This window comes from Podarcis muralis, chromosome 4 (assembly GCF_964188315.1).
Source record: "Podarcis muralis chromosome 4, rPodMur119.hap1.1, whole genome shotgun sequence".
Classification (NCBI taxonomy): Eukaryota; Metazoa; Chordata; class Lepidosauria; order Squamata; family Lacertidae; genus Podarcis; species Podarcis muralis.
In genome coordinates, this window is record NC_135658.1 from 7,131,003 (window position 1) to 7,157,227 (window position 26,225).

Genomic DNA, 26,225 nt, shown 5'->3' on the forward strand with positions numbered 1-26,225 from the left:
TATTTCAACAAGATTCAGCTCCATTTCCTGTTGCTGCTGTGTGCAAACGGTGCTTTCAAGATAATCCTATTCCACTGCCGTAAGGGCCTGGGAATAGCCCAAACATTAACTCAATCAGAAATCTATGGAGCCAACTAAAGAAAATTCTTTGTTAGAAGCAATCCAGCAATAAAGCCCAATTAACAGAGGCAATAATTCGGTCTTGGTTTCACATTCTTACAGGTGCAGAACTAAAAACTTGGTTCACTTCATGGAAAGGTGTTGTAAGGCCGTAATGAAAGCTAAAGGTTACCAATGGTTACCAAAGGTTTCACGTTTTTTCTTTATGACTGCTGTTCCAATAAATACTCCTTCTTAAAAGCAATTGCATTACATTCTTCATTAAATTATCTTTCCATTGATATATAATTTTATGGTATTACTCCACACAAAAGTGGTGTTATGAGCCATCAAACCTCAGAAATACACTTTTCACAAAAGGTTTCCACAATTTCAGCCACTAGTATAAGTTGTTCATTTTAAGTTAATGTTCTTTTTATATGGGATCAGAATATTATTATATTATTATTTATGTTTCATGTTTATATATGTGTTGGAAGCCGCCCAGAGTGGCTGGGGCAACCCAGCCTGATGGGCAGGGTAGAAATAAAAATGTTCCGGAGCTGACAGAGGCTGGAATGTATGAAAGCAGGCAAAGAGAGATAAGGACACTGGAATGTGAGAGGGAGGAGGGGCAGCCGAGTGGCAGAGCTTCAGAGAACAGAGAGCAGGCAGCAGATAGCAAAGATCCACAAAATACCAATCTTAGCTCAGAGACAGAAGGGGAGAGACCAGGAATAGCTAGCCCAAAAACTCGAAGGCGCGAAAAGGTCAGTGAGAGGAGGGGAAAGAGCGGAAGCGAAAGGATTTTTTCCCCTCTTGGAAGAAGAGGAAGGGGCGGAGTTTAGACTTGGCAACTGCAAACTTGAAGTTAGACATGGAGTGAAGGAGCTCCGGAGTGATTTATGTGTTTGAGCAATAAACCCGAGATAATTACTGCCGGTGTCTCGCTTCTGTGGGAGAGCCAAGCCATTACAAAAAATTATTATTACTACAGTGCTACATGTTCTGGAAAAAATTAAGTTTGTAAACCGAGGTACCACTGTATCATCCTCATCCTCATCACTGCTACTGCTACCTGAGATTCCATAAGCCTAGCTCTTCTCTGGGGTGGATTTTGTTTGGCCCAGTCATGGCATCCCCTCCATCTCCAATGTCAGTCCTTGTTATGGCTTGGTCTCTCCCACAAATGTGAGACGACTCTGGCTGTTAATAATTTCAGATTTATTGCTAAAACAACAAACTTGGACGGAGCTCCTCTACTCATCGTCCTCCCCACAAGATGGAGTTGCCCAGACTGAGCTCCTCCCCCTTCCCCAGCACGGAGGCCCCCACCTTCTCCTCCAGTATCTTTAAATTTGGCAGAGAATGCTTCCTGCATTCCAGCGTCTGACTCACTCCTGTAGCTCTCACACAGCTGTCTGTCACTCTCTCTCTCTTTTTCTTCTCCCCTTTGTTCAGAGCTCAGATGACCATTCCTCTCCCCCTCCTCTCTGCCTCTCTGCCTTCCGCTGCTAACTCTCCTCTCCCTAGGCCTGCTTCTTCTCTGGCTGGCAGCACCTGAGCTTCGCTGCCAGTCCTCTCTTTGGTCAACCCAAGACTGAAAGGAGCAAAAACAAAAACCTGAAGCTACTTAGCTTTCCTAACAATTCTGAAGCTGACATTGAAGATGGCCTGGGAAGTTCGGACCAGCCCAATCCTGGTAGAAAAAGGAATAATTTGAGGAAGGCTGTTCAAAGAAAAAACTGTAATTTACTCTTTATTGTGGGGGTGTTAGGTTCCCAGGTGTTATAGGGGGCGCTGTTGAGCTCTGTGAGAATATATGAGGTTGGTCACATAGAGGTATTTTTTGTATTTCCAGGCAGATATGCCGATCCCACAGGGAGCCTTACCAAGAGAGGCCAATATCCCACAATTCTCCTCCATGACGTCCTTATGCAGAGCTCTCTGGTCAGGATCCAGCATCGCCCACTCCTCATCCGTGAAATGAACAGCAACATCTTCAAAGCACACTGGACCCTAAAAGAAAAAGGGATATGTCCTCCTCTGAGACAGCAGAAATATGATCTGCTACACAATGCTCTTGAATAACTCAGAGAAACTATGAGCTATGCCATGCTGGGCCACCCAAGATGGACAGGTCATAGTGGAGAGTTTTGACCAAACGTGATCCACCTGGAGCAGGAACCGGCAAGCCACTCCAGTATCCCTGCCAAGAAAACTCCATGGACAAAGGCTACAGGCATATAAAAGTTATGACGCTGGAAGATGAGCCCCTCAGGTCGGAAGGCGTCCAACATGCTACTGGGGAAGAGTGGAGGACAAGTACAAGTAGATTCAGAGCTGATGAAGCGGCTGGGCCAAAGCCGAAAGGACGCTGAGTTGCGGATATGCCTTGAAGCGAAAGGAAAGTCCAATGCTGTAAAGAAAAATACTGCATAGGAACCTGGAATGTAAGAACTATGAACCTTGGTAAGTTGGATGTGGTCAAAAATGAGATGGCAAGAATATTGACATCCTGGGCATCAGTGAACTAAAATGGACGGGAATGGGCGAATTCAGTTCGGATGACTATCATATCTACTACTGTGGGCAAGAATCCCGTAAAAGAAATGGCGTGGCCTTCATAGTCAACAAAAGAGTGGTGAAAGCTGTACTGGGATGCAATCTCAAAAATGATAGAATGATCTCGATACGAATCCAAGGCAGACCTTTTAACATCACAGTAATCCAAGTTTATGCACCAACCACTGGTGCTGAAGAAACTGAAATTGACCAGTTCTATGAAGACTTACAACACCTTATAGAAATGACACCAAAGAAGGATGTTCTTCTCATTATAGGGGATTGGAATGCTAAAGTAGGGAGTCAAGAGATAAAAGGAACAACTGGCAAGTTTGGCCTTGGAGTTCAAAATGAAGCAGGGCAAAGGCTAATAGAGTTCTGTCAAGAGAACAAACTGGTCATCACAAACACTCTTTTCCAACAACACAAGAGACGACTCTACACATGGACATCACCAGATGGGCAGCATCGAAATCAGATTGATTATATTCTCTGCAGCCAAAGATGGAGAAGCTCTATACAGTCAGCAAAAACAAGACCTGGAGCTGACTGTGGCTCAGATCATCAGCTTCTTATAGCAAAATTCAAGCTTAAACTGAAGAAAGTAGGAAAAACCACTGGGCCGGTAAGATACAATCTAAGTCAAATCCCTTATGAATATACAGTGGAAGTGGGGAACAGGTTTAAGGATTTAGATTTGGTGGACAGAGTGCCTAAAGAACTATGGATGGAGGCTCGTAACATTATACAGAAGGCAGCAACTAAAACCATCCCAATGAAAAGGAAATGCAAGAAAGCAAAGTGGCTGTCCAACGAGGCCTTACAAATAGCGGGGGAGAGAAGGCAAGCAAAATGCGAGAGAGATAATGAAAGATACAGAAAATTGAATGCAGACTTCCAAAAAATAGCAAGGAGAGACAAGAAGGCCTTCTTAAACGAGCAATGCAAAGAAATAGAGGAAAACAATAGAATGGGAAAAACCAGAGATCTGTTCAAGAAAATTGGAGATATGAAAGGAACATTTCGTACAAAGATTTCCATAACAAAAGACAAAAGTGGAAAGGACCTAACAGAAGGAGAAGACATCAAGAAGAGGTGGCAAGAATACACAGAGGAATTATACCAGAAAGATATGGATGTCTCGTACGCCCCAGATAGTGTGGTTGCTGACCTTGAGCCAGACATACTGGAGAGTGAAGTCAAATGGGTCTTAGAAAGCATTGCTAATAACAAGGCCAGTGGAAGTGATGATATTCCAGCTGAGCTATTTAAAATTTTAAACGATGATGCTGTTAAGGTGCTACACTCAATATGCCAGCAAATTTGGAAAACTCAGCAGTGGCCAGAGGATTGGAGATCAGTCTACATCCCAATCCCAAAGAAGGGCAGTGCCAAAGAATGCTCCAACTACCGCACAATTGCACTCATTTCACATGCTAGCAAGGTTATGCTTAAAATTCTACAAGGCAGGCTTAAGCAGTATGTGGACCGAGAACTCCCAGAAGTGCAAGCTGGATTTAGAAGGGGCAGAGGAACCAGAGACCAAATTGCAAACATGTGCTGGATTATGGAGAAAGCTAGAGATTTCCAGAAAGACATCTACTTCTGCTTCATTGACTATGCAAAAGCCTTTGACTGTGTCGACCACAGCAAACTATGGCAAGTTCTTAAAGAAATGGGAGTGCCTGATCACCTCATCTGTCTCCTGAGAAATCTCTATGTGGGACAAGAAGCTACAGTTAGAACTGGATATGGAACAAAATTGGGAAAGGAGTACGGCAAGTCTGTATATTGTCTCCCTGCTTATTTAACTTATATGCAGAATTTATCATGCGAAGGGCTGGGCTGGATGAATCCCAAGCTGGAATTAAGATCGCCGGAAGAAATATCAACAACCTCAGATATGCAGATGACACCAACCTTGATGGCGGAAAGTGAGGAGGAATTAAAGAACCTTTTAATGAGGGTGAAAGAGGAGAGCGCAAAATATGGTCTGAAGCTCAACATCAAAAAAACGAAGATCATGGCCACTGGTCCCATCACCTCCTGGCAAATAGAAGGGGAAGAATTGGAGGCAGTGAGAGATTTTACTTTCTTGTGCTCCATGATCACTGCAGATGGTGACAGCAGTCACGAAATTAAAAGACGCCTGCTCCTTGGGAGAAACGCGATGGCAAAGCTAGACAGCATCTTAAAAAGCAGAGACATCACCTTGCCAACAAAGGTCCGTATAGTTAAAACCATGGTTTTCCCAGTAGTGACGTATGGAAGTGAGAGCTGGACCATAAAGAAGGCTGATCGCCGAAGAATTGGTGCTTTTGAATTATGGTGCTGGAGGAGACTCTTGAGAGTCCCATGGACTGCAAGAAGATCAAACGCATCCATTCTTAAGGAAATTAGCCCTGGGTGCTCACTGGAAGGACAGATCCTGAAGCTGAGGTTCCAATACTTTGGCCACCTCATGAGAAGAGAAGACTCCCTGGAAAAGACCCTGATGTTGGGTAAGATGGAGGGCACAAGGAGAAGGGGACGACAGAGGACGAGATGGTTATACAGTGTTCTTAAAGCGACAAACATGAGTCTGACCAAACTGCGGGAGGCAGTGGAAGACAGGGGTGCCTGGCGTGCTCTGGTCCATGGGGTCACGAAGAGTTGGACACGACTAAACGACTAAACAACAACAAACACAATGCTCTGTTATTTCCTTCCTGTTAATAATAATAATAATAACAATAATTTATTATTTATACCCCGCACATCTGGCTGGGTTTCCCTAGCCACTCTGGGCGGCTTCCAACAAAACACTAAAATACAATAATCTATTAAACATTAAAAGCTTCCCTAAACAGGGCTGCCTTTAGATGTCTTCTAAAAGTTTGGTAGTTGTTGTTCTCTTTGACATCTGGTGGGAGGGCGTTCCACAGGGCGGGTGCCACTACCGAGAAGGCCCTCTGCCTGGTTCCCTGTAACTTGGCTTCTCACAGCGAGGGAACCGTCAGAAGGCCCTCGGCGCTGGACCTCAGTGTCTGGGCAGAACGATGGAGGTGAAGACGCTCCTTCAGGTATACAGGACCGAGGCCGTTTAGGGCTTTAAAGGTCAGTACCAACACTTTGAATTATGCTCAGAAACGTACTGGGAGTCAGTGTAGGTCTTTCAAGACCGGTGTTATATGGTCTCGGTGGCAGCTCCCAGTCACCAGTCTAGCTGCCACATTTTAGATTAGTTGTAGCCCCACATAGAGCGCACTGCAGTAGTCCAAGCGAGAGACAACTAGGGCATGCACCACTCTGGTGAGACAGTCTGTGGGCAGGTAGGGTCTCAGCCTGCGTAACAGATGGAGCTGATAAACAGTGATAAACAATTGACCTGTGCCTCCATGGACAGCTGTGAGTCCAGAATGACTCCCAGGCTGCACACCTGGTCCTTCAGGGACACAGTTACCCCATTCAGGACCAGGGAGTCCCCCACACCTGCCCGCCTCCTGTCCCCCAAAAACTGTACTTCTGTCTTATCAGGATTCAGCCTCAATCTGTTAGCCGCCATCCATCCTCCAACAGGACTTTCAAACAGGACTTTCACCGCCTTCACTTCATTTGAAAGAGAGGTATAGCTGGGTATCATCCGCATACTGATGAGCACCCAGCCCAAAGCCCCATATGATCTCTCCCAGCGGCTGCATGTAGTTTTTGAAAAGCATGGGGGAGAAGACAGAACCCTGAGGCACCCAGAAGTGAGAGCCAGGGGTCTGAACACTCATCCCCCCCCACCACTTTCTGAACACGGTCCAAGAGCAAGGAGCGGAACCACTGTATGACAGTGGCCCCAGCTCCCAGCCCCTCAAGACGGTCCAGAAGGATGTTATGGTCGATGGTATCAAACGTTGCTGAGAGATCCAGCAGAACTAGGAAACAGCTCTCACCTTTGTCCCTAGCCCGCCAGAGATCATCGACCAGTGCGACCAAGGCAGTTTCAGTCCCATGATGAGGCCTGAATCCCGACTGGAAGGGATCCAAATGGTCCGCTTCCTCCAGGCGTGCCTGGAGTTGTTCAGCAACCACTCGCTCAATCCCCTTGCCCAAGAATGGAAGATTTGAGACTGGGCGATAGTTAGCCATATTGGCAGCATCTAAAGATGGTTTTTTAATAAGCGGTTTGATAACCACCTCTTTCAGCGGGTCTCGGAAGGCTCCCTCACAGAGAGAAGCATTCACCACCCCGCGAAGCCCATCTCCCAGCCCTTCCCGGCTAGCTTTTATAAGCCAGGATGGGTAAGGATCAAGGAGACAGGTGGTTGGCTTCACTCGTCCAAGCAGCCTGTCCACATCCTCGGAGGTAACACATTGGAATTGATCCCACGCAACTTGACTAGACAGGACACTAGCACTCTCCTGCCCCGGCCCTGCTCCCACGGTGGAGTCTACCTCTTCCTGAATCTGAGCGACTTTATCTGCAAAAAACTTTGCAAAATCATTGCAGGAGATCATGTGGCCCATACTGGGCCCCGATGTAGCAGGTGGTTCTGCTATATTGTGAACCACCTGAAAAAGTCTCCTGCTGCTGTTTTCTGCAGATGTAATAGAGGCGGCCAAGAAAGTCTTCTTCGCCGTTGCTACTGCCACTTGGTAGGCTCGGCATTGAGCTCTAACCCGTGTCCGGTCAGCTTCAGAATGAGTTTTTCTTTTCTTTTCTTAAATGTTTTTGCCTTTAAGATGTTTTTGTTTTCGTTTTTTATTGTATTTTCTTTATTGCTTGTTTTTCTTTTTTCTGTATTTGTTAAACCCTAATAAATATCTTTTTTTAAAAAAAAGAAAAAAAGAATGAGTTATCCGCCACCAGCGCTCGAGCCGTCTCAGCGATTGTTTCATTGCCCTCAGATCCGTGGAAAACCACAGGGCTGTCCGGGCTCCATGCAATCGAAGAGGGCGCTTCGGAGCCAAACAGTCAACAGCCCTGGTTAACTCCACATTCCAGCGGGCCACCAGGGAATCAGCTGAAAGGCCATCAACATGGGATAAAACATCCCCTACCACTCTCTGGAAACCATTTGGATCCATTAAGTGGCGGGGGTGGATCATCCGAATCGGTCCCACCTCCCTGCAGAGGGGAAGGGTCGCGGAGAAGTTCAGTTGCACCAGGAAGTGATCTGACCATGGCACTGCAACCCCCCCTCCCCGCCCACAAGGCCATAGCTGTCAACTTACAGATTTGAAAATAAGGGACCAGCAGCCAAAATAAGGGACCTGCAGCCTCACCTGTTCCAGGCACTCCAGTCTTCCTGTCCTCCTGCAGTCTGGTCAAACTCATGCTGGGTAGGTTCGAGAACACTGTCCAACCAACTTTGTAACCAGAGGTTCAACTGAATTGAATCTGAATCACATGCACCACAAGGCCTATGCAGCCTCAACTTAAAATGGCTCCGCAGCCTGGCTTTGCACTGTAAAGTTTGCAGCAGCACGTGCAACAAAATGGCGTTCAGCATTCAAAAACACCCCCAGCTTGCATTAACTAGCCACACACAAGGCATGCAAGCTCCACCCCCCCCCGTCGTTCTTAGACTTCTTATTGGGTGAGCAACACAGCCAAGCAACACAGTTGGAGCCTCTCTCCTCCCTGGCGGAAAGGGAGGGAGGGAGAGGAGCTGCTTCCTTTGAAATTTAAGGGACATCATTTAAGGGACATTTAAGGGACATCTATCAATAAGGGACAGCAGCGGGACATGGCGCTGGAATAAGGGACTGTCCCTTCAAATAAGGGACACTTGACAGCTATGTGCAAGGCCTGGGTTGCTGTGTAAGAGAAACCTGGTGGGCAAGCAACTGCAAGGACAGGCCCATCTGCTTCATCCAACTAAGTCTCTGTTACACATGCCAGATCAAGTCCTTCATCCATGATCAAGTCATGGATGGCAGTGGTTTTATGAATCATTGACCTGGCATTGCACAGCAGCACCTTCAGGTCATGTGGGTATCGCTTGCTGATTCTAGTATCCGTCCAGTCAGGACCAGACCTGGAGGCAGGGATAGTCCTCCAACAACTAAACCTGTCTCATCTGTAATGACATGGTCTGCTCTTAGCGTACCTCCTCCTCCTACCCATGATCACTGAGCTCGGTTGTCCCAGTGCATCCCCCCCATGGAACATCCCCCAGCTATTTTGTGGGCTGGGACCCACTCCCCGGCAGCCCTTACCCCCCCCTTAAGAACAAAATAAAACCCTTAAAGAAAAGAAAGAACCCACAATAAAACAATACAAACAAAAAACTGTAAAAATTACAATCAAAATCAAACAAATTCCCGAGCCCAACAAAACATCCACCCTACCCCCCACAAAAAAAGTAATCAAAAGGGAAAAAGAAAAATTTAAAAACATTTTAAAAAGAACATTGCACCGCTCCGAGTCCTCCTGGCCAGCAGGAGCAGCAGCAGCAACCGTCCTTATGAGGCCTGTCAGGCCCCGCCCTGGGCCAGATGGTGAGTGCCAGAAGCGGGGCCCTCAGGCACTCACGCAGGGGAGTTGTTTCAATGAGATTACTTTGCTGCACATTTTAATTCTGGATGCTTATTTTATTCTAAGTTTTAATTATGGGTATTCGTCTTTGTGCAAATACGTGGTTCTCCACCTTGTGTTTTCCAAGTCATTCTGCCTACGTAAGCATTCCAGTTTGCCTGAAAGGGTCCACTTTCTCCTCTCCTCCTGAGCTGTTCTGGGGAGTTCCCTCCCAATGCCCTAGAGCCAAAATCCAGGGGTTCATGGAGATATGGAGAGGGGGAGGAATGAGGGGCAGGCCCCTTTTTGTAGCCGATGGGGCTGGTTAGGTGAATCCAGGCCACTATTTGTTCTGATCTGTTCACTGCTTAGAAACCAATCTGAGCATTCAGTGATCAATCTAGAAATAAAATAAGCCTGTTTTGGATGGCCATCTGTCTTGGGTGAGATTCCTGCAATGCACGGGGTCTCCTGGCTCTGAGAGACAAGCAGGGAGGGTGGCTTCTGGCAAAAGGAGAGGGAGCCACCGGTGGCTCCTCCTTCTCCTGACTCACCTCTGCCTCTCGACCTTCCTCTCCCACTCGCCTCCTTCCTCTTCTGCCTCTGATTCTGCACTGCATTCTGCCACAGTGTCTCCCAGCTCACTAAGCCCTGTTACCCCTTCAGCTTCTGACACCTCCTCTTCCCAGGCTTCTCCCTCTTCCCCCTCTGACCGCTCATCCTTCCTCCACCTCCACTCCTTAGGCTCTGAGCCATCTTCCCTTCCTGGTTCCCCGGCTGCATCCTCCCACCATTCCTCTGTCCCCAACCAGTCCATGACATTGCTCCATCCCTCGGCCTCTGTCCCCACAAGGCAGCTTCCCCTGACCTGATCTCGTTCCACACCCGCTGCTTCCCTTCTGCCCCCATGAAAAGACGGATCAGGAAGTCTTCCTGGGATCACTCTGTCACCTGCAAGAGATAAAAGGTAAACAGGACGCCAGGAGTGCCGGCTTCTCTCACAGGTGAAACAGGGCATCTCTAACTGCAGATGGGCCTTTCAGAAAGCCTTAGGTGCTGAGAGGATTTGGGCATTTGTGTCCATTTCATATATTTGTTGTGCAAAAATACATCTCCCCTCCTCTGGACCCTTCTTCCCAACTGTCGCCCCCCAAAACAAGATGAAAAGAACCCTCAGGTGCGTTGGAAAACCAACAGAATGAGACCAAACGGAGAAAAACCACCTTCCTCCTTACCCAGTGGCCTCTCTCTGATGTCCAACGGAGGCCTCTCTGCCTCACAGGAATCCAGGTCCATTTCTGCAAAGAGATCCTTTCCCTGAAAAGAAACAAGGATTCAAAACAGAGAATGGGGAGAAAGGCTGTGAGATCTCATTCCATGGATGCTTTCCCAGAAAACGGATGGGCCATCAGCAGACCATTATGGGATGTTCTCTGTCCTGTTTGGAGCCCCTTGGGAGTATCCAGAGGGAAGTCTCTCTCACCTGCTTTCTCTCCTCTGCCTGACTCAGGAGGAAACCTTCAGCCAGGGCCACCGCCTGGGAACTGGTCTCCGCTCCGCATTCCCTCACCCAGCTCTCCATCTCCGGGGGAAGGACAGCCAGGAACTGCTCCAAGATCACCAGGTCCAGCATCTCAGCTTTCGTGTGCCTTTCCGGCTTCAGCCATTGGTGGCAAAAGTGGTAGAGTCGACTGCAAACTTCTTGGGGTCCTTTGGCCTCCTGGCAGCAGAACTGCCTCAACTGCTGGCTCTGCACCTCTGAGCGGAGGGTGCCTTCCTCACCCAGGATCTTCTGCACTGGGTTTTCCCAGAATCCCCCACTGCTCCCAGTTTGGCTGCCATTGCCTCTTCCTGTATCAGGGCCAGCTGAATCTTGCTCATCCATCTGTGCTCTCAGGAAGCCTTTGAGAGATCGGAAGGAACCCTTTGGACTTCTGCCAAGTTCTGTCTGCCGTAATGAAAAGCTCAAGGAAATCCTACAAAGCAAATACATTGTTTTGTTACAGAATTTGTAGGTCAGAGGAAGAAAAAGCTTCCCTTAGCAAGCAAACCATGAGCTATTTTCTGAAGAAGAAGAAGAAGAAGAAGAAGAAGAAGAAGAAGAAGAAGAAGAAGAAGAAGAAGCTCTCCTAGAAAGAAGATTGCAATGCAAAATGTGGAGGCAACTGAAGGGGGGGAATGGTTCCCTGAGCAAGCATGGATGAGTCTTGCTGGGAACCAGGGCAGGATTTCACCGCATCCCAGACCATGAACTATCTTTTTGAAAAGAAAGAGTAGGAAGAGGAGAAGAAATAAGTCTCTAACCTCCTAGCAATGCAAAATGTGGAGGCAACTGAAGGGATTTCTGGGAGATTAATCAACCTGGTTTCTGCTGCCTTCCAGTCAATGCATGAAGGCAGAACTGACTGACAAGGGAGTCATTTATATCTTGTGAAAAACAGATGCTTGGCTCTAGTGGGGGTCCTGACCTGGGTGTCCTCAGGAGTTGCTCCCCACCCCCACTCCCCTGCTTCTGTCTCGTTTTCTTGCACTTGGACTCTCTGCCGCTCTCCAGACAGACTTCTGGGGTGGGGTCCCTTTTTCTTTGCTCTGAGGGCCAGGTATGTATCTGATCAACCCCCTGAGGGCCAAGTGAGCAGGCCAAAGACATCTCCCTTGACATTTAGGCGGTAATTTATTATTATTGTTACTATTATTATTATTATTATTCTGTTAGATAGCTTAACACACACACAGCCATTGATGCCAAGGTCACAGGAGGCTCAGTGAGTAGCAGTGCCCATTTCTGGCTGCTTTGTCAGCAACAATCCCTTTGGCACAGAGAGGATGTGGTCCTGGGATGCCCTGCTCTGGGTGCGAGGGGATTTCTGCCGTGGCCTCCGTGGGGAGCTGCTCTGGGAGACGACTGGGAAACTGGTCTGCAGTGCAGCAGCCAGACTCTGGGCTGGGATCCCTCTCTTTTTTCCTGGCCTTTCCTGGGGTGGGGGGCTAGTCCACCTCCTCGTCCAGCTTTGGAAAACCATTTGCACATGTTTCCTCCGTTGTGCAATGAGGCTGAGCAATGTCACACAGAGTTAAAGTCCCAGGGACTCCTTTGTTTAAAGAAGGGGGATCTTTTCTGAAGGGGGGGGGCGGAGGGCCAGATGAGTTTGGGATCCTGTGATCTCCAGGAAGGAGAGCGTGGCAGACCTGGCCCCTCCCTGATCAGGCCCCCCAGGCCTCCTCCCCTGCTGCAGCCCTGCCCCCCCCCCGTCTCCCCACTGCACCCTCTGGGGGGAGAGAGAGGAGACTCACCAGATCCCAGGAGGGGACAGCGAGGCAGCCCTTGCAGGAGAGACCCCAAAGCAAGGAAAGGACTGGGGAGGGAGGGGCCTTGGCTCTGGAGGACCTGGCCCCCTCTTGCTTCCTGGCCTCTCTAGGAAGGCAGCTCACTTCCCTTTAACCCTTGCCAAGCCGAGTCCCTCCAGCTCAGCCCTCTCTCGCTTGGCAGAACCTCAGATTTCTATTATTTTTTATGGATTTAGGGGGCAGCTGCCCCCCCTGGCTACGCCCATGCCCAGATATCCTTTTGGGGGTGAGGCTCTTGGCTGGACTCTGAGCATCTCCCTCCCTTGGCCAGAAACCAGAGGAAGAGCTTGCAGGGAAAAGGGCTTTGCAGGAGGCAAGGAAGCTCCTCCTGGAATTCCGGAGTGGAGAGATAGGAGGGGATCCCAGGGTCATCTAGTCCAACCCCCAGCAAGGCAGGAATCTCAGCTAAAGCATCCATGGCAGATGGCCGTCCGATCTCTGCTTAGAAACCTCCAAGGAAGGAGAGTCCACCACCTCCCAAGGGAGACCTTTCCCCTGCCAAACTGCTCTTAGGTGTCCCTCAAGGCAGCGGGTCCTGAGTTCTAGCCCTGCTGAAGCAATTGCACTGGCTGCCAAGGAGGAACCAAGCGAAGTTCAAAATAAATAAATCCTATTCTCAGCATAAATGAGTAATACTTTCTTATGCATGCTTTTTATGCTAATATACAAAAGTATGCCATTTCCCTTTCCAGAAATGCTTAATTGTCAATTCAATGAACTGAAAATGGATGGTTGCTATTATTATGTTTAGGGAAGCTTTTAATATTTGATGGACTATTTTAATATTTTGTTGGAAGCCGCCCAGAGTGGCTGGTAAAACCCGACGGGCGGAGTATTGTTTGTTTGTTTGTTTATTAGATTGATCAGTTGAGTGTTCTCCTTTCGAAAGAGGCAGGTGGAATCTCCATGGTTGCTAATAGCATAGCGTTGAAAGGCTAGTGAAATATGGGGAGCCCTGGAGCACCTGCTTGGCATGCAGAATGTCCCAGGGTCAACCCCTGACATCTCCTACAAGGGCTGGACGAAATCCCTGCCTGAAACTCTGGGGAGAAGCTGCCAGTCAATGTAGACCAGGGATCCTCAAACTATGTCCCGTGGGCCGAATCCAGCCTGTCAGGGTCGTGAATCTGGACTGCACAGCCTTTTCAGAACCCGCCAAGTGTCCAAGGCTGAAAGCATCTCGCCGCCCGCTCAGTCCTTGCGTCTCGCTGAGGTAAATGCCACAAATGTGGTGGTGGTTCTAGCAATGAAAGGCCAGGGGTTTTTGCCAGGGGACGCGGAAGTGTTGTCTTTTGGCTTGAAGAGCGAAGTTGAGGTTCCTTACGTATACTTTAAAGGTGGGAGAAGGAAGTGTAGTCCTATTTCTGTGAGTGGCGCAGCAGTCTTTCCACTCTGAAAGTTGGGATCTGTTTTGATATTTAAATTTTAAAGGGGTGGAGTGGAACCGGATATTGACCATTTCGTTAGTGTGGGGAGCCACATTCTGGTTGAAGGAGGCCAGGATTACCCCCTCTGAAGGCCTGGGGTGTCCCTCCTCCCCTGTAGTAGGACTTGGAATCCAGGAGGAAACTCTTGGAATAGCCTTGCCAGGTGCTCAGGGACGGACTCACCTGTCCCCATGTCCTTCTCTTTGCAGATGTGCTGCAAACTGTGTTGGAATGTGACATCAAGCTTTATTTACAGCAGAAAATAACAAAGAAACATGGCGTGAGCTGTCTTCCACAGCCGTCTCCTCCTCGGTCAGAGTAAAAGAGAAGAGAAAAGAGAAGAAAGGATGGAAGTGATTTACAGACTGACTTCCATTCTTCCACAGACAGTACAGAAGGTGTAAACATGGATATCATGTTACACTAGCAATGGAGAATGAAATACTGACAGTTTGGCCCCCAATTTGGTCCAAGACCAAAGCTGGCATCCCTCATGGTCCAGGAGTGCCAGGGACTCCGTGGTGGGGGCAGTGGGGGCCGCTTCGGCCTCCACTGGCCCCTTTTGTGCCTGTGTTCCTAATAGATAACTAAGTGTGAAGAGCATGTCATGTGCTTTAGCAACAGCCCTCCTGGAAATAAGGAAATGCAACCCCCATTGCTGGTCAACTCAAAAAAGCAACAAGGGAATCTGCTCTGGTGTCCCATGAGGTCTGTGGGGCCCTTAAATAAGAGGAGCCACTTTTCATAACTGAATTAAAGAAATTTTAACATAATCAAACATTCAAATTACATTTTACAATTTCAATTAACACCCCCCCCTCCATGTCTTCCCCCAACTTCCCTTCCTGGTTTATAACCCCTCTGTTTCTTTTGCTTATAAATTTGTATTCCTTATATATTAAAATTAAGTGTTCTTTCGCTGGTATTTCATCGCCTTTCCATCTTTGAGCTAGTAAAATTCTGGCTGCTGTTGTCGCATACATGAATAGATTTTTCTTATCTTTTGGTAAATCCTTCCCTAAAATACCTAATAAAAATGCTTCTGGTCTTTTAACAAAGGCTATCTTAAACCTTTTTTTTTCATTTCATTATAGATCATCTCCCAATAGGTGGAGCCAGGTGGGCCCAGGTCCAGGTGAGGGGGGGTTGCTATGGTGACATGGACCACAGACTTGCAGGCGGCCATTTTGGGTTAGCAGTGAGGCGAGTGGAGAAGAGAGGAGTTGCTGGCAGTTGATGGAGGACAAGGCGAGGCAATCAGTGGATTCTTATTGTCTCAGTTTCTTATTTCGCTACTTATTGTTTTTCTCTTCTTGAAGATGTGCCACAGGCTTTCTTCATCCAGCAATGGTGAGTATTGGAGGAAACAAGAGTAGGGAGAGGATCCCTCAGACCTTCCTCCCGCTGCCAGGGCTCTTTGCCCCCCACTCTGCACTCTCAGCAGTGAGGAACTGACAGCCTGACTTTTGCTGGAGCCAGAGCAAGATCTCTTGCTCCGGGTGATACAGAGGTGCCAGGCAGCTGGTGTCCAAACACCGGACAGTGGAGGCCTTTCTGGGGAGGGACCCCCATGGGGAGGTGGGGGAGGGAGGGGCTTTGGGGAAGGGGTTGTCCGTCTGCCAGAGAGGACCCTACTGGCCTAGGTTCATGTATCCTGTTTGAAATGGGAATCATTGTTGGGGCTTCTTGTGAAATTCTGGGTCAGGAGTGCGGTTCCTACAATGGAGGCATGTGCAACACTACTACACTGTGGAACTGTAGTAGGCTCCAAATTGGACTTTATGAACATATGTGGAACAGAAACTAGCAGACATTTGGTCTTTATGAATGAACGGATTTATTGCACTTTATGTGTTGTTTATGTGCAAGATAAACATTTGATATTGTGATAAGAATATATAGAAGAGTATTGTTTATGTGAATCCACAGCCGGTTACGTCTTGTGTTTGTCGAATGTATTTCATGTAACGCAAGGTTTGATGCTGTTTTGCAAATTCCTAGAATGGAGGCATGTGCAACAGGTCAATCGCGATCTACTGGTCCATCCACAACTCTGGTCACTGCTCCCTGAGAAAAGCTCAACAACTCTGGGCAAAGACAATGGGTAGATGACTGGCAGGTTTTTTATTACTGGGAGTAGATCTCAGCATCTTGGAAGTTAGACGTCCCTGCTTTAATGCATAGGTAAAGGTAAAGGGACTCCTGACCATTAGGTCCAGTCATGGCCAAATCTGGGGTTGCGGCGCTCATCTCACTTTATTGGCCGAGGGAGCCGGCGTACAGCTTCCAGGTCATGTGGCCAGCAGGACTAAGCCGCTTCTGGCGAACCAGAGCAGCGCACAGAAACAGAAGGCGAAGGTGTAGATTTAAGAGACCAAATTCCCAAGGGCATAAAACCTCTTCAGTCAGTTTAAAATCCACTTTCCCAGTTTGATGTCCTAAGACATATATCTCATTCAGCCCACATTTTACCAGCTTCCTCACATAAATCTCACAGAGGACTTTGACAAAAGCCTCACTGAAATCGAGATGCACTATTTCAACAGCAGTTCCCTGATCCACAAAGTTTGTAACTCTATCAAAAAAAAAAAGGAGAGATTTCTCTGACTTGACTTGTTTTTGAGAAAGCCATGCTTTCATCCTGTATGTTGTAAAATCTTCAGATGAAGGGCGAATAAATTTTAAAAATAATAAATGAGGATCTTGACATATGCAAAGGAAGGCGATTTATGTATTTATTTAATTTGTAAACCAACCAACCCAGTGTTGCCGACTTGAATAAAATATTGGTAGGTGGCCAATGCCTAGAATGGCAGTAACTTTTTAAAAAAGTAATATTTTGAGCCCGTAGTTCCATTTCCCAGCAGCTCCCCTTGCCCTGGAGAACACTTCTAGCATTCCATCTCCTCTACCTGTGGCATTGTTCAGAAAGCACCTAGAAGCTCCCTAGAGGTTGAAGTGCCAATCAGACTTCTGTTTTGCGCTCTATTAATTCCAATTAGCAGTACTGGGGGTGGTTCACATTCAGGGGCAGTGCTTTTGGCCAGCAGAGGGTGTCACAGGGCCAGCCTACTTTCCCTTTAAAGCAAACTTGGGTCTCCAGCTGTTTTTGGACTACAACTCCCATCACCCCTAGCTAGCAGGACCAATGGGGAGGGATGATGGGAACTGTAGTCCGAGAGCTGCTGGGGACCCTAGTTTGGGAAACCTTGCTTTAAAGCAACTTTTGCACTTCACCCGCAAAGATGGGACCTGTCTACGTTTGTATTTTCTTGTATTTTGTTTTCTTCATGACCTTTGTGCATTTATTTTTTATTTTTTAAGAGGGCAGATTGAAAGAGAAATTTTATGGCAAGTTGCAGAAGAATAAAAGGTTGTGTTTGGGAAAAAAACACAAAAAACCTGGGGGGTGGCCTCCTCAAATATTTTATTGGGGGGTGAAGAGTTGGCACCTATTCCCTACACCCACAGGTCTCAGGATGGTTACAACATAAAAACACAAAACATCACATGTTAAAAGAGCATTAGATGTCTTTTTTTAAAAAAAATTATTAATGTTCTTACGTTACATCGGTAAACATGATCATGTTACATCACAAGGCTTATTTTACTATAATTTTCAACATGTATACAAAGTTTATATGCTAAAAGAAAAAGAAAACAAGGACAAAAAATTATTCCAAAATCATATATGTACCAACACTTGGGACTTCCTGTCTATCCCGTTGTATATTCCTTTTTCACAAATGAATGTACTCTTATTATTGTATATGTCTTTACATTTTATCTAATACATTCCTATATCAATATGTACCCTTAGTCTTATTTCTCAACTCAGTCTCTTTCCAACGTCAATTAAATGATAGCATAGATAGCGAACCTTTACTGTATTTTGGAACATATATCTATCCCACTTTTAAATAATTTTTTGTTTTGAATTGCCTCTCAGGCTATTTGTCAACTTCACCATTTCAGCAAATTCTTGTAGCTTGTTGTGCCAGTCCGAGCTGTGGCCGTTGCATATAAAAATACTTCTCTAAAGGAATTTGGGATGTCTCTGCCAACAATACTTAACAGAAATCCCTCTGGTCTTTTTAGAAAGGTTATTCCAAACATTTGTTTCAACTCATCATAAATTAAGGCCCATAACACTTTTATCTTCATACACATCAATTAGCCAAAGCCTGGATTCTAAAGCTGCATAATGGTTTTTCCCAACTTTGCATGGATTCTTTAATGGGAAGTGAGATTGGAGCTATCAGTGAAGCTCTTTCCACATTCCACACACTGATAGGGTTTCTCTCCTGTATGAATTCTTTGATGGGAAGTGAGATAGGAGCTATCAGTGAAGCTCTTTCCACATTCCGCACACTGATAGGGTTTCTCCCCTGTATGAATCCTTTGATGGGAGGTGAGAGAGGAGCTATCAGTGAAGCTCTTTCCAAATTTTACACACTCAAAGGGTTTCTCCCCTGTATGGATTCTTTGATGTGAAGTGAGATTTCGACTGTGACTGAAGCTCTTTCCACATTCCTCACACTGATAGGGTTTCTCCGCTGTATGAATCCTTTGATGGGAAGTGAGAGAGGAGCTATCAGTGAAGCTCTTTCCACATTCCACACACTGATAGGGTTTATCCCCTGTATGAATTGTTTGATGGGGAGTAAGGCTGTCCTTATTACTGAAGCTCTTTCCACATTCCACACACTGATAAGGTTTCTCCCCTGTATGGATTCTTTGATGGGAGCTGAGAGATGAGCTATCAGTGAAGTTCTTTCCACATTTCACACACTGATAGCTTCTCCCCTGTATGAATCCTTTGATGGGAAGTGAGATTCTGTCTGTGACTGAAGCTCCTTCCACATTCAAAGCAATGATCGGGTTTCTCCCCTGAATGAATTCTTTGATGGGAGGTGAGGGAAGAGCTATCAGTGAAGTTCTTTCCACATTTCACACACTGATAGTTTCTCCCCTGTATGAATCCTTTGATGGGAAGTGCGATTGCGGCTGTTTCTGAAGCTCTTTCCACATTCCACACACGGATAGGGCTTCTCCCCTTTATGAATCCTTTGATGTGAAGTGAGAGAGGAGCGCTGACTGAAGTACTTTCCACATTCCACGCACTGATAGGGTTTCTCCCCTTTATGAATTCTTTGATGGGAAGTGAGACTGTAGCTGTGACTGAAGTTCTTTCCACATTTCACACACTGATAGGGTTTCTCCCCTGTATGAATTCTTTGATGTGAAGTGAGATTCTGACTGTGACTGAAGCTCTTTACACATTCCTCACACTGATAGGGTTTCTCCCCTGTATGAATCCTTTGATGGGAGGTGAGAGAGGAGCTATTAGTGAAGCTCTTTCCACATTTCACACACTGAAAGGGTTTCTTGCCTGTATGAATTCTTTGATGGGAAGTGAGATTCGGGCTGTGACTGAAGCTCTTTCCACATTCAAAACAATGATAGGGTTTCTCCCCTGTATGAATTCTTTGACGTGAAGTGAAAGAGCTCTGACTGAAGCTCTTTCCACATTCCACACACAGATAGGGTTTCTCCCCTGTATGAATCCTTTGATGGAAGCTGAGAGAGGAGCTATCAGTGAAGCTCTTTCCACATTTCACACACTGATAGGGTTTCTCTGATGGGAAGTTTTGTTTCTGCACATGACTTTGGCAAACCACTCTAAGCTGAAGCATTCCTTCCTACCCTAGAATGTTCAGTTCACATTGAGTTCATGAAACATCGTACCCTGACCTGTTCTTAATGCATGGTTGACCACATCTACGGAATACAATAGTTATGCTCTGTTAAGTTTTGCTATATCAATCACTAGTAATAGTTTATATGCTCCTTTAAGTTCTGCTATATCAATCACTAGTTATAGTTTAATAAGGAGGTTTTCATGCCTGTCCAATTCTGTGTTCCCTTTCCCAACCTTTAATCTATTGATGATTAATGTCTATATGCAACCCTTGTATTGTATTTGTGTTAACCAATCAGCAACAAGCACATATGTGGCAATGCTGTAATATTCAATAAAAGGGACTCCCCGAGACATGCTCGGTAGATGCCTCCCATATGACACTTGCCATTCATCTGTCGTTTATTTCAACCCAACATTTCTCCCCTGTATGAATTCTTTTATGGGAGGTGAGGGAAGAGCTATCAGTGAAGCTCTTTCCACATTCCACACACTGATAGGGTTTCTCCCCTGTATGAATTCTTTGATGGGAAGTGAGATTCTTGCTGTGACTGAAGCTCTTTCCACATTCCACACACTGATAGGGTTTTTCTCCTGTATGAATTCTTTGATGGGAAGTGAGATTGTTGCTGTGACTGAAGCTCTTTCCACATTCCACACACTGATAGGGTTTCTCCCCTGTATGAATTCTTTGATGGGAAGTGAGATTGTTGCTGTGACTGAAGCTCTTTCCACATTCCACACACTGATAGGGTTTCTTCCCTGTATGAATCCTTTGATGGGAAGTGAGATTGCGGCTGTTTCTGAAGCTCTTTCCACATTCCACACACGGATAGGGTTTCTCCCCTTTATGAATCCTTTGATGTGAAGTGAGAGAGGAGCTCTGACTGAAGCTCTTTCCACATTTCACACACTGATAGGGTTTCTCCCCTGTATGAATTCTTTCATGGGAAGTGAGATTGTTGCTGTGACTGAAGCTCTTTCCACATTCCACACACTGATAGGGTTTCTGCCCTGTATGAATCCTTTGATGGGAACTGAGAGAGGAGTTCTGACTGAAGCTCTTTCCACATTCCACACACTGATAAGGTTTCTCCCCTGTATGAATTTTTTGATGGGAACTGAGAGAGGAGTTCTGACTGAAGCTCTTTCCACATTCAAAACAATGATAGGGTTTCTCCCCTGAATGAATTCGTTGATGGGAAGTGAGAGAGGAGCTATCAGTGAAGCTCTTTCCACATTCCACACACTGATAAGGTTTCTCCCTTGTATGAATTCTTTGATGGGAACTGAGAGAGGAGTTCTGACTGAAGCTCTTTCCACATTCCACACACTGATAAGGTTTCTCCCCTGTATGAATTTTTTGATGGGAACTGAGAGAGGAGTTCTGACTGAAGCTCTTTCCACATTCCACACACTGATAGGGTTTCTCCCCTGTATGAATTCTCTGATGGGAAGTGAGATTCTGTCTCTGACTGAAGCTCTTTCCACATTCCACACACTGATAAGGTTTCTCCCCTGAATGAATTATTTGATGGGAAGTGAGAGAGGAGCTCTGGCTGAAGCTCTTTCCACATTCCACACACTGATAGGGTTTCTCCCTTGTATGAATCCTTTGATGAGAGGTGAGAGAGGAGCTCTGGCTGAAGCTCTTTCCGCATTCCACACACTGATAGGGTTTCTCCCCTGTATGAATTCTTTGATGAGAAGTGAGAGAGGAACCCTGACTGAAGCTCTTTCCACATTCCACACACTGATAGGGTTTCTCCCCTGTATGAATTCTTTGATGGGAAGTAAGACTGTTCTTATTGAAGCTCTTTCCACATTCCACACACTGATAATGTTTATCCCCTGTATGAATTCTTTGATGGGAAGTGAGAGATGAGCTATCAGTGAAGCTCTTTCCACATTCAACACACTGATATGGTTTCATCCCTGTATGAATTCTTTGATGGGAAATAAGGTTGACGCTCCGACTGAAGCTCTTTCCACATTCCACACACTGATAGGGTTTCTTTCCAATAAGATTTTGTTGAAGGGAAGTGGAATGGCAGTTCTGTTTGCAGCTTTCTCCACACTCGAAATTTTTATCCGGCTTCTCCTCTCTGGGGACTTTATCGTGGTCACCTTTGTTCTCGATTTCAGATTCATCACAATCTGCAATGAAGACAAAATTAGAGCCTCAGGAATAAATGGAGAAGAACTGAAGGGAGTTGTGTCACATGACAAAGACACATGAGAGCAGAAGCAGCAAAGCAGGCTGTGAAGTGCTGGGACTGCACAATCATTTCGGCCTACTCAAGTTATTCAGGCCTAACTGCTAACTGTTGAGTCACTCTGACATGTGGCTTGGCAGCCATTTTCTCTCTGCGTTCTATGTAAGATTTCAGTCAGAGTCAATATGCCTCAGTTGTGAGGAACAGAGTCAGTATGTAATCTCAGTCAAACTGTTTGGAACCATGTTGTTTATGAAGAAGTTTATTTTAACTAAGTAAAGCTCTTATTCTTTCACTTAAAAACTCTGCATTATTAATTTACGCTGAGTGTCAGGTTATGGGCCTTGTGTTTTATGGATGGCGAATTGCTAAAGCTGGAGAATCAGGGTACTGTCGCTGAGGACCTCAAAGGGACTGAAGGTCCAGTGGTGAGACTGCGTACCAAAGAAGCAGACTCGATGCAGCAAGAGCAGAAGCCATGCCAGCTCAGTAACCTACGCAGTTTATTAATCTTGGCAACACTGCCCAGATGGAATGTCTGAATGGTAAGAACTACCTGACTTGGGCTCTCAAGCTTGAACTGGTTCTAAAACGTGATAGACTTTGGCACTGTGTGGAAACTGGTTTGAAGCCACAACCCTCTGAGCAGGAAGGTGAAGAAGATGATAGAGCCAGAGCGCACATTTTGTTGGCTCTAGAGGAACCACAGGTCCTGCACATTGCAGATTTGTACTCTGCCAAACAATACTGGGATCGTCTACGTCAGATACACCTGTCTGACAGTGCTTGTTCAATAATTGGATTAACTGCGGGAGGTAGTGGAAGACAGGAGTGCCTGGCGTCCTCTGGTCTATGGAGTCACGAAGAGTTGGACATGACTAAATGACTAAACAACAACAACAACAACAACAACAACAGGAGACTGTACAGAACTGTGCTACCTGAAGGTGGATGTTTAGTCACACACCTCCAGACTTTGCACATTATTCCTCTAGTTGCAAAGGAGAGGTAAAAGATTTGTAGACCTGGATCAAATCTATATCCTGCTATCCAGTCTCCCACCAAGCTTTAATATTGTGATAGCCTCTCTTGAAAGCATGAGGCAAGAAGATTTATCGATGGCGTATGTAACAACCCGTCTACAGGAGGAATCTGAAAAGTGCGTGGAAAAGCTGAGTGAGAAGGCAGACTGGTGGAGTTTGAGTCGCCCTGCTAACCAGAGACCCAGATTCTCATGAGAAGATGGGACCGAAGAACGCTCCACAGATCGTGCCATGTTGGCAAAGAAATGCTATCGGTGTGGCAAGCTCGGGCACATGAAGAAAAATTGCTGTGTGAAAATCCCAGGAAAAGCGAGCGATCCATGTGAGACAGAAAAGTGGATACATTTCGTCTCGGCCGCCGCAAGAAAAGAAAAGAATTTTTTTCCAGACAGCTACATTTTGGACTGGCTCTGCTAGAATCATAATGAACAACCCTGACTGCTTTACAACACTCAGCAAATTGCCAAAAGGCAAGGACAGCATTTATCTTGCTGATGGGCAGAATTGCCCAGTCTCAGGTATAGCTATGTGCTATTTGCCATGCCTAGACGCAGAATTGAGGGATATATTGTTGTTGAAGAACTAGAATTTTCTTTATTGTCAATTTCATACCTTACAAATGTTGGTTTTGAATTTATTTTTGAGGGTGATGAGTGTTTTATTAAGAAGCAGGGCAAGGTAATTGCTTCTACAAAAATGGTGGATGGCTTGTATTCTTTACAGCATTCTCCGCCCAGTGACGGGGTCACAGAGAGACCAAAAGATGGAAAAAATGATGTGTTAATAACTGAACTATGTCAGCAAAACTCTAATTGCCCGCATAAAAACTGCATCCATGCTTTGCATAGAAAAATGGGGCATGCAAGTTTCAAATATCTGGAGAACATGCAAAAAATATGTAAAGATTTAAATGTCAATCAGTGCAGCACATACCTTGAATGTGCTATTTGCAAGCAAGCAAAATCAAAGTTGCAACCAATACCAGGTAGAAGTGATAGAATTTCTATACATTCTTTGCAACTTGTTCATTCTGACTTAATTGTTCCTTTTCCAGAGAGTGAGGGAGGATCTAGATACTGCCTAATTATTGTGGATGATAAAACAAGGTATTCATGGCTATATCTATTGAGAAACAAATCAGAATGTGCTGATGCTTTTAAGTCCTGGAAGGTATGGGCAGAAGGACGTTTTCAAAGGCCAGTTATTCAACTCCAAACCGACCGAGGAGGTGAATATTTAAGTAATCATTTAAGTAATCATTCCAGGCATGGCTTAAACGCCATGGAATAACGCATCGTCTTACATGTCCAAATAGTCCCTGGGAAAATGGAGTTGCAGAGAGACATGTGGGTGTCATACAAATTGTAAAGGACAGCTTGTTAACTGAAGCTGGATTGCATCAAAATGATGCAAAGCTCTGGAGAGAAGCTCTCCTGATTGCAAATTTTCTAGTGAACCATACTTTCACTACTGTCACGGGTGATATTCCCAACAGAATGCTTTGCTGAACAGGATAGGTGGGAACAGGTTGATGCCAATCCTAGTATTTTAATTCCTCTCTCAGTACAGCCACAGGAGCCTCTCAGGCAGCCAGCTGCTGAAGAAAAGCTAGAAAGTGGGGAAAATTTGCCCTCAGACACTGACACTTTGCAAAGTGCCAGAAGCAGTGAATCAGAGGAACAACAAAATGATGAACTGGAGGAGCAACAAGAGAAGGAAAGCCCAGTGGTTATTCCTAGGAGGTCCACACAGACTACCAAGGGTATCCCTCCAGATAAATTGACTTTTGGTGCAACAAAAGGGTGTCATGTTAATTGTACAGAGCCGCAGGACTTTGCTCAAGTTCTGAAACTACCTTCTAAGGAACAAACCCAATGGTTTGACGCCATGAAAGAAGAGTTGAGATCATTCAAAGAAAATAAGGTTTACACACTAGCCAAATTGCCACCAGGTGAAAAGTGAATTTCTAGCAGGTGGGTCTTTAAAGGAAGATTCAGGTGTCTGGTGACACATGTTTTAAAGCTAGACTGCTAGCAAAAGGTTTTGCACAAAAACCAGGAATTCACTATGGTGAGCTTTTTGCGCCCACTGCCAAGGCGGAATCGGTGAGGCTTGTTTTGTCTGTTGCAGCCGACAAGAAATTGGAAGTGAGTCATTATGATATTACTTCTGCATATCTAAATGCTCCTCTGGACTAGATGATATACATGGGACAACCCCCAGGGTTTGAGGAGGGGAATGATTTGGTGTGAAATTAGACAAAGCTGTCTATGGTCTTAAGCAAAGTGCTAAATGCTGGAACGATTGTATAAACACACAACTCAAATCTTGGATTTAAAAGGAGTATTGCTGACCCTTGATTGTATATGAAAGGATCAGTCAACAATTACATATTGGTTTTGATCTTTGTAGATGACTTGATGGTGGCAGGTAGTCCCACAGGTAAAATTCAAAAGATAGCAAATCAGTTGGAAAAACATTTCAAACTAAAAGACCTAGGACCAATAAGTCACTATTTAGGGGTCCAAATATGCAGAGAAGCAGGTGGAAGTTTCTTAATATGCCAACAGCAAAAGATTAAAGGTCTGCTTGAACAGCTAGAAATGCAGGATTGTAATGCTGTGCAAACCCCTATGACTGTAGATTTTCAAAAGACTGAAAATGATGTTTCGTTTGATCAACCAGATTTATAGGTAAAGGTAAAGGTACCCCTGCCCATACGGGCCAGTCTTGACAGACTCTAGGGTTGTGTGCTCATCTCACTCTAGAGGCCGGGAGCCGGCGCCGTCCGCAGACACTTCCGGGTCACGTGGCCAGTGTGACATCGCTGCTCTGGCGAGCCTGCACCAGAGCAGCACACGGAACGCCATTTACCTTCCCGCTATAAAGCGGTACCTATTTATCTACTTGCACTTAAAGGTGCTTTCGAACTGCTAGGTGGGCAGGAGTTGGGACCGAAAGATGGGAGCTCACCCTGCCGCGGGGATTCAAACCGCCGACCATACGATCGGCAAGTCCTAGACACTGTGGTTTTACCCACAGCGCCACCCGCGTCCCTAACCAGATTTATACCAATCGGTAATAAGATCTCTTCTGTACCTGAGCCTGATATTTCATTTTGTGTAGGCATTCTAAGTAAGCCTAGTGTAAATTAAGCCAGAAAAGTAAGTAAGCCTAGTGTAAATTATTGGGCTGCTGTGAAGCAAATACTGAGATACCTGAAGGGTACACAGAGTAAGTGTATAAAATTATCTGCATCTAATTCAAGTGATTTGCAGGTGTTTGTGGACAGTAACTTCGCAAATTGTCCACCCACGAGAAAATCAACCAGCGGTCTAG

At 45.9% G+C, this 26,225-nt stretch overlaps 1 protein-coding gene and 1 pseudogene across 3 annotated transcripts in view; both read right to left on the minus strand.

The window, feature by feature from the left end:
- The window catches only part of LOC114595412 (uncharacterized), a 58,634-nt gene that overhangs the window by 5,423 nt on the left and 26,986 nt on the right, over nucleotides 1–26,225 (minus strand). Inside the window, exons 1-4 of one of the 3 annotated variants that reach the window (XM_077928061.1) lie at nucleotides 10,635–11,122; nucleotides 10,387–10,468; nucleotides 10,020–10,102; nucleotides 1,992–2,118 (exon numbers count right to left, since the gene is read on the minus strand). In XM_077928061.1, coding sequence (XP_077784187.1) covers nucleotides 1,992–2,118; nucleotides 10,020–10,102; nucleotides 10,387–10,468; nucleotides 10,635–11,036 — 694 coding nt within the window. In that variant the 5' untranslated portion in view covers nucleotides 11,037–11,122. Of the gene's footprint in view, nucleotides 1–1,991; nucleotides 2,119–10,019; nucleotides 10,103–10,386; nucleotides 10,469–10,634; nucleotides 11,123–20,044; nucleotides 21,785–26,225 lie in introns of those variants that run through there. The other 2 variants (XM_077928060.1, XM_077928062.1) reach the window with 2 other exon arrangements.
- On the minus strand, nucleotides 17,337–20,022 carry LOC144327644 (uncharacterized; annotated as a pseudogene).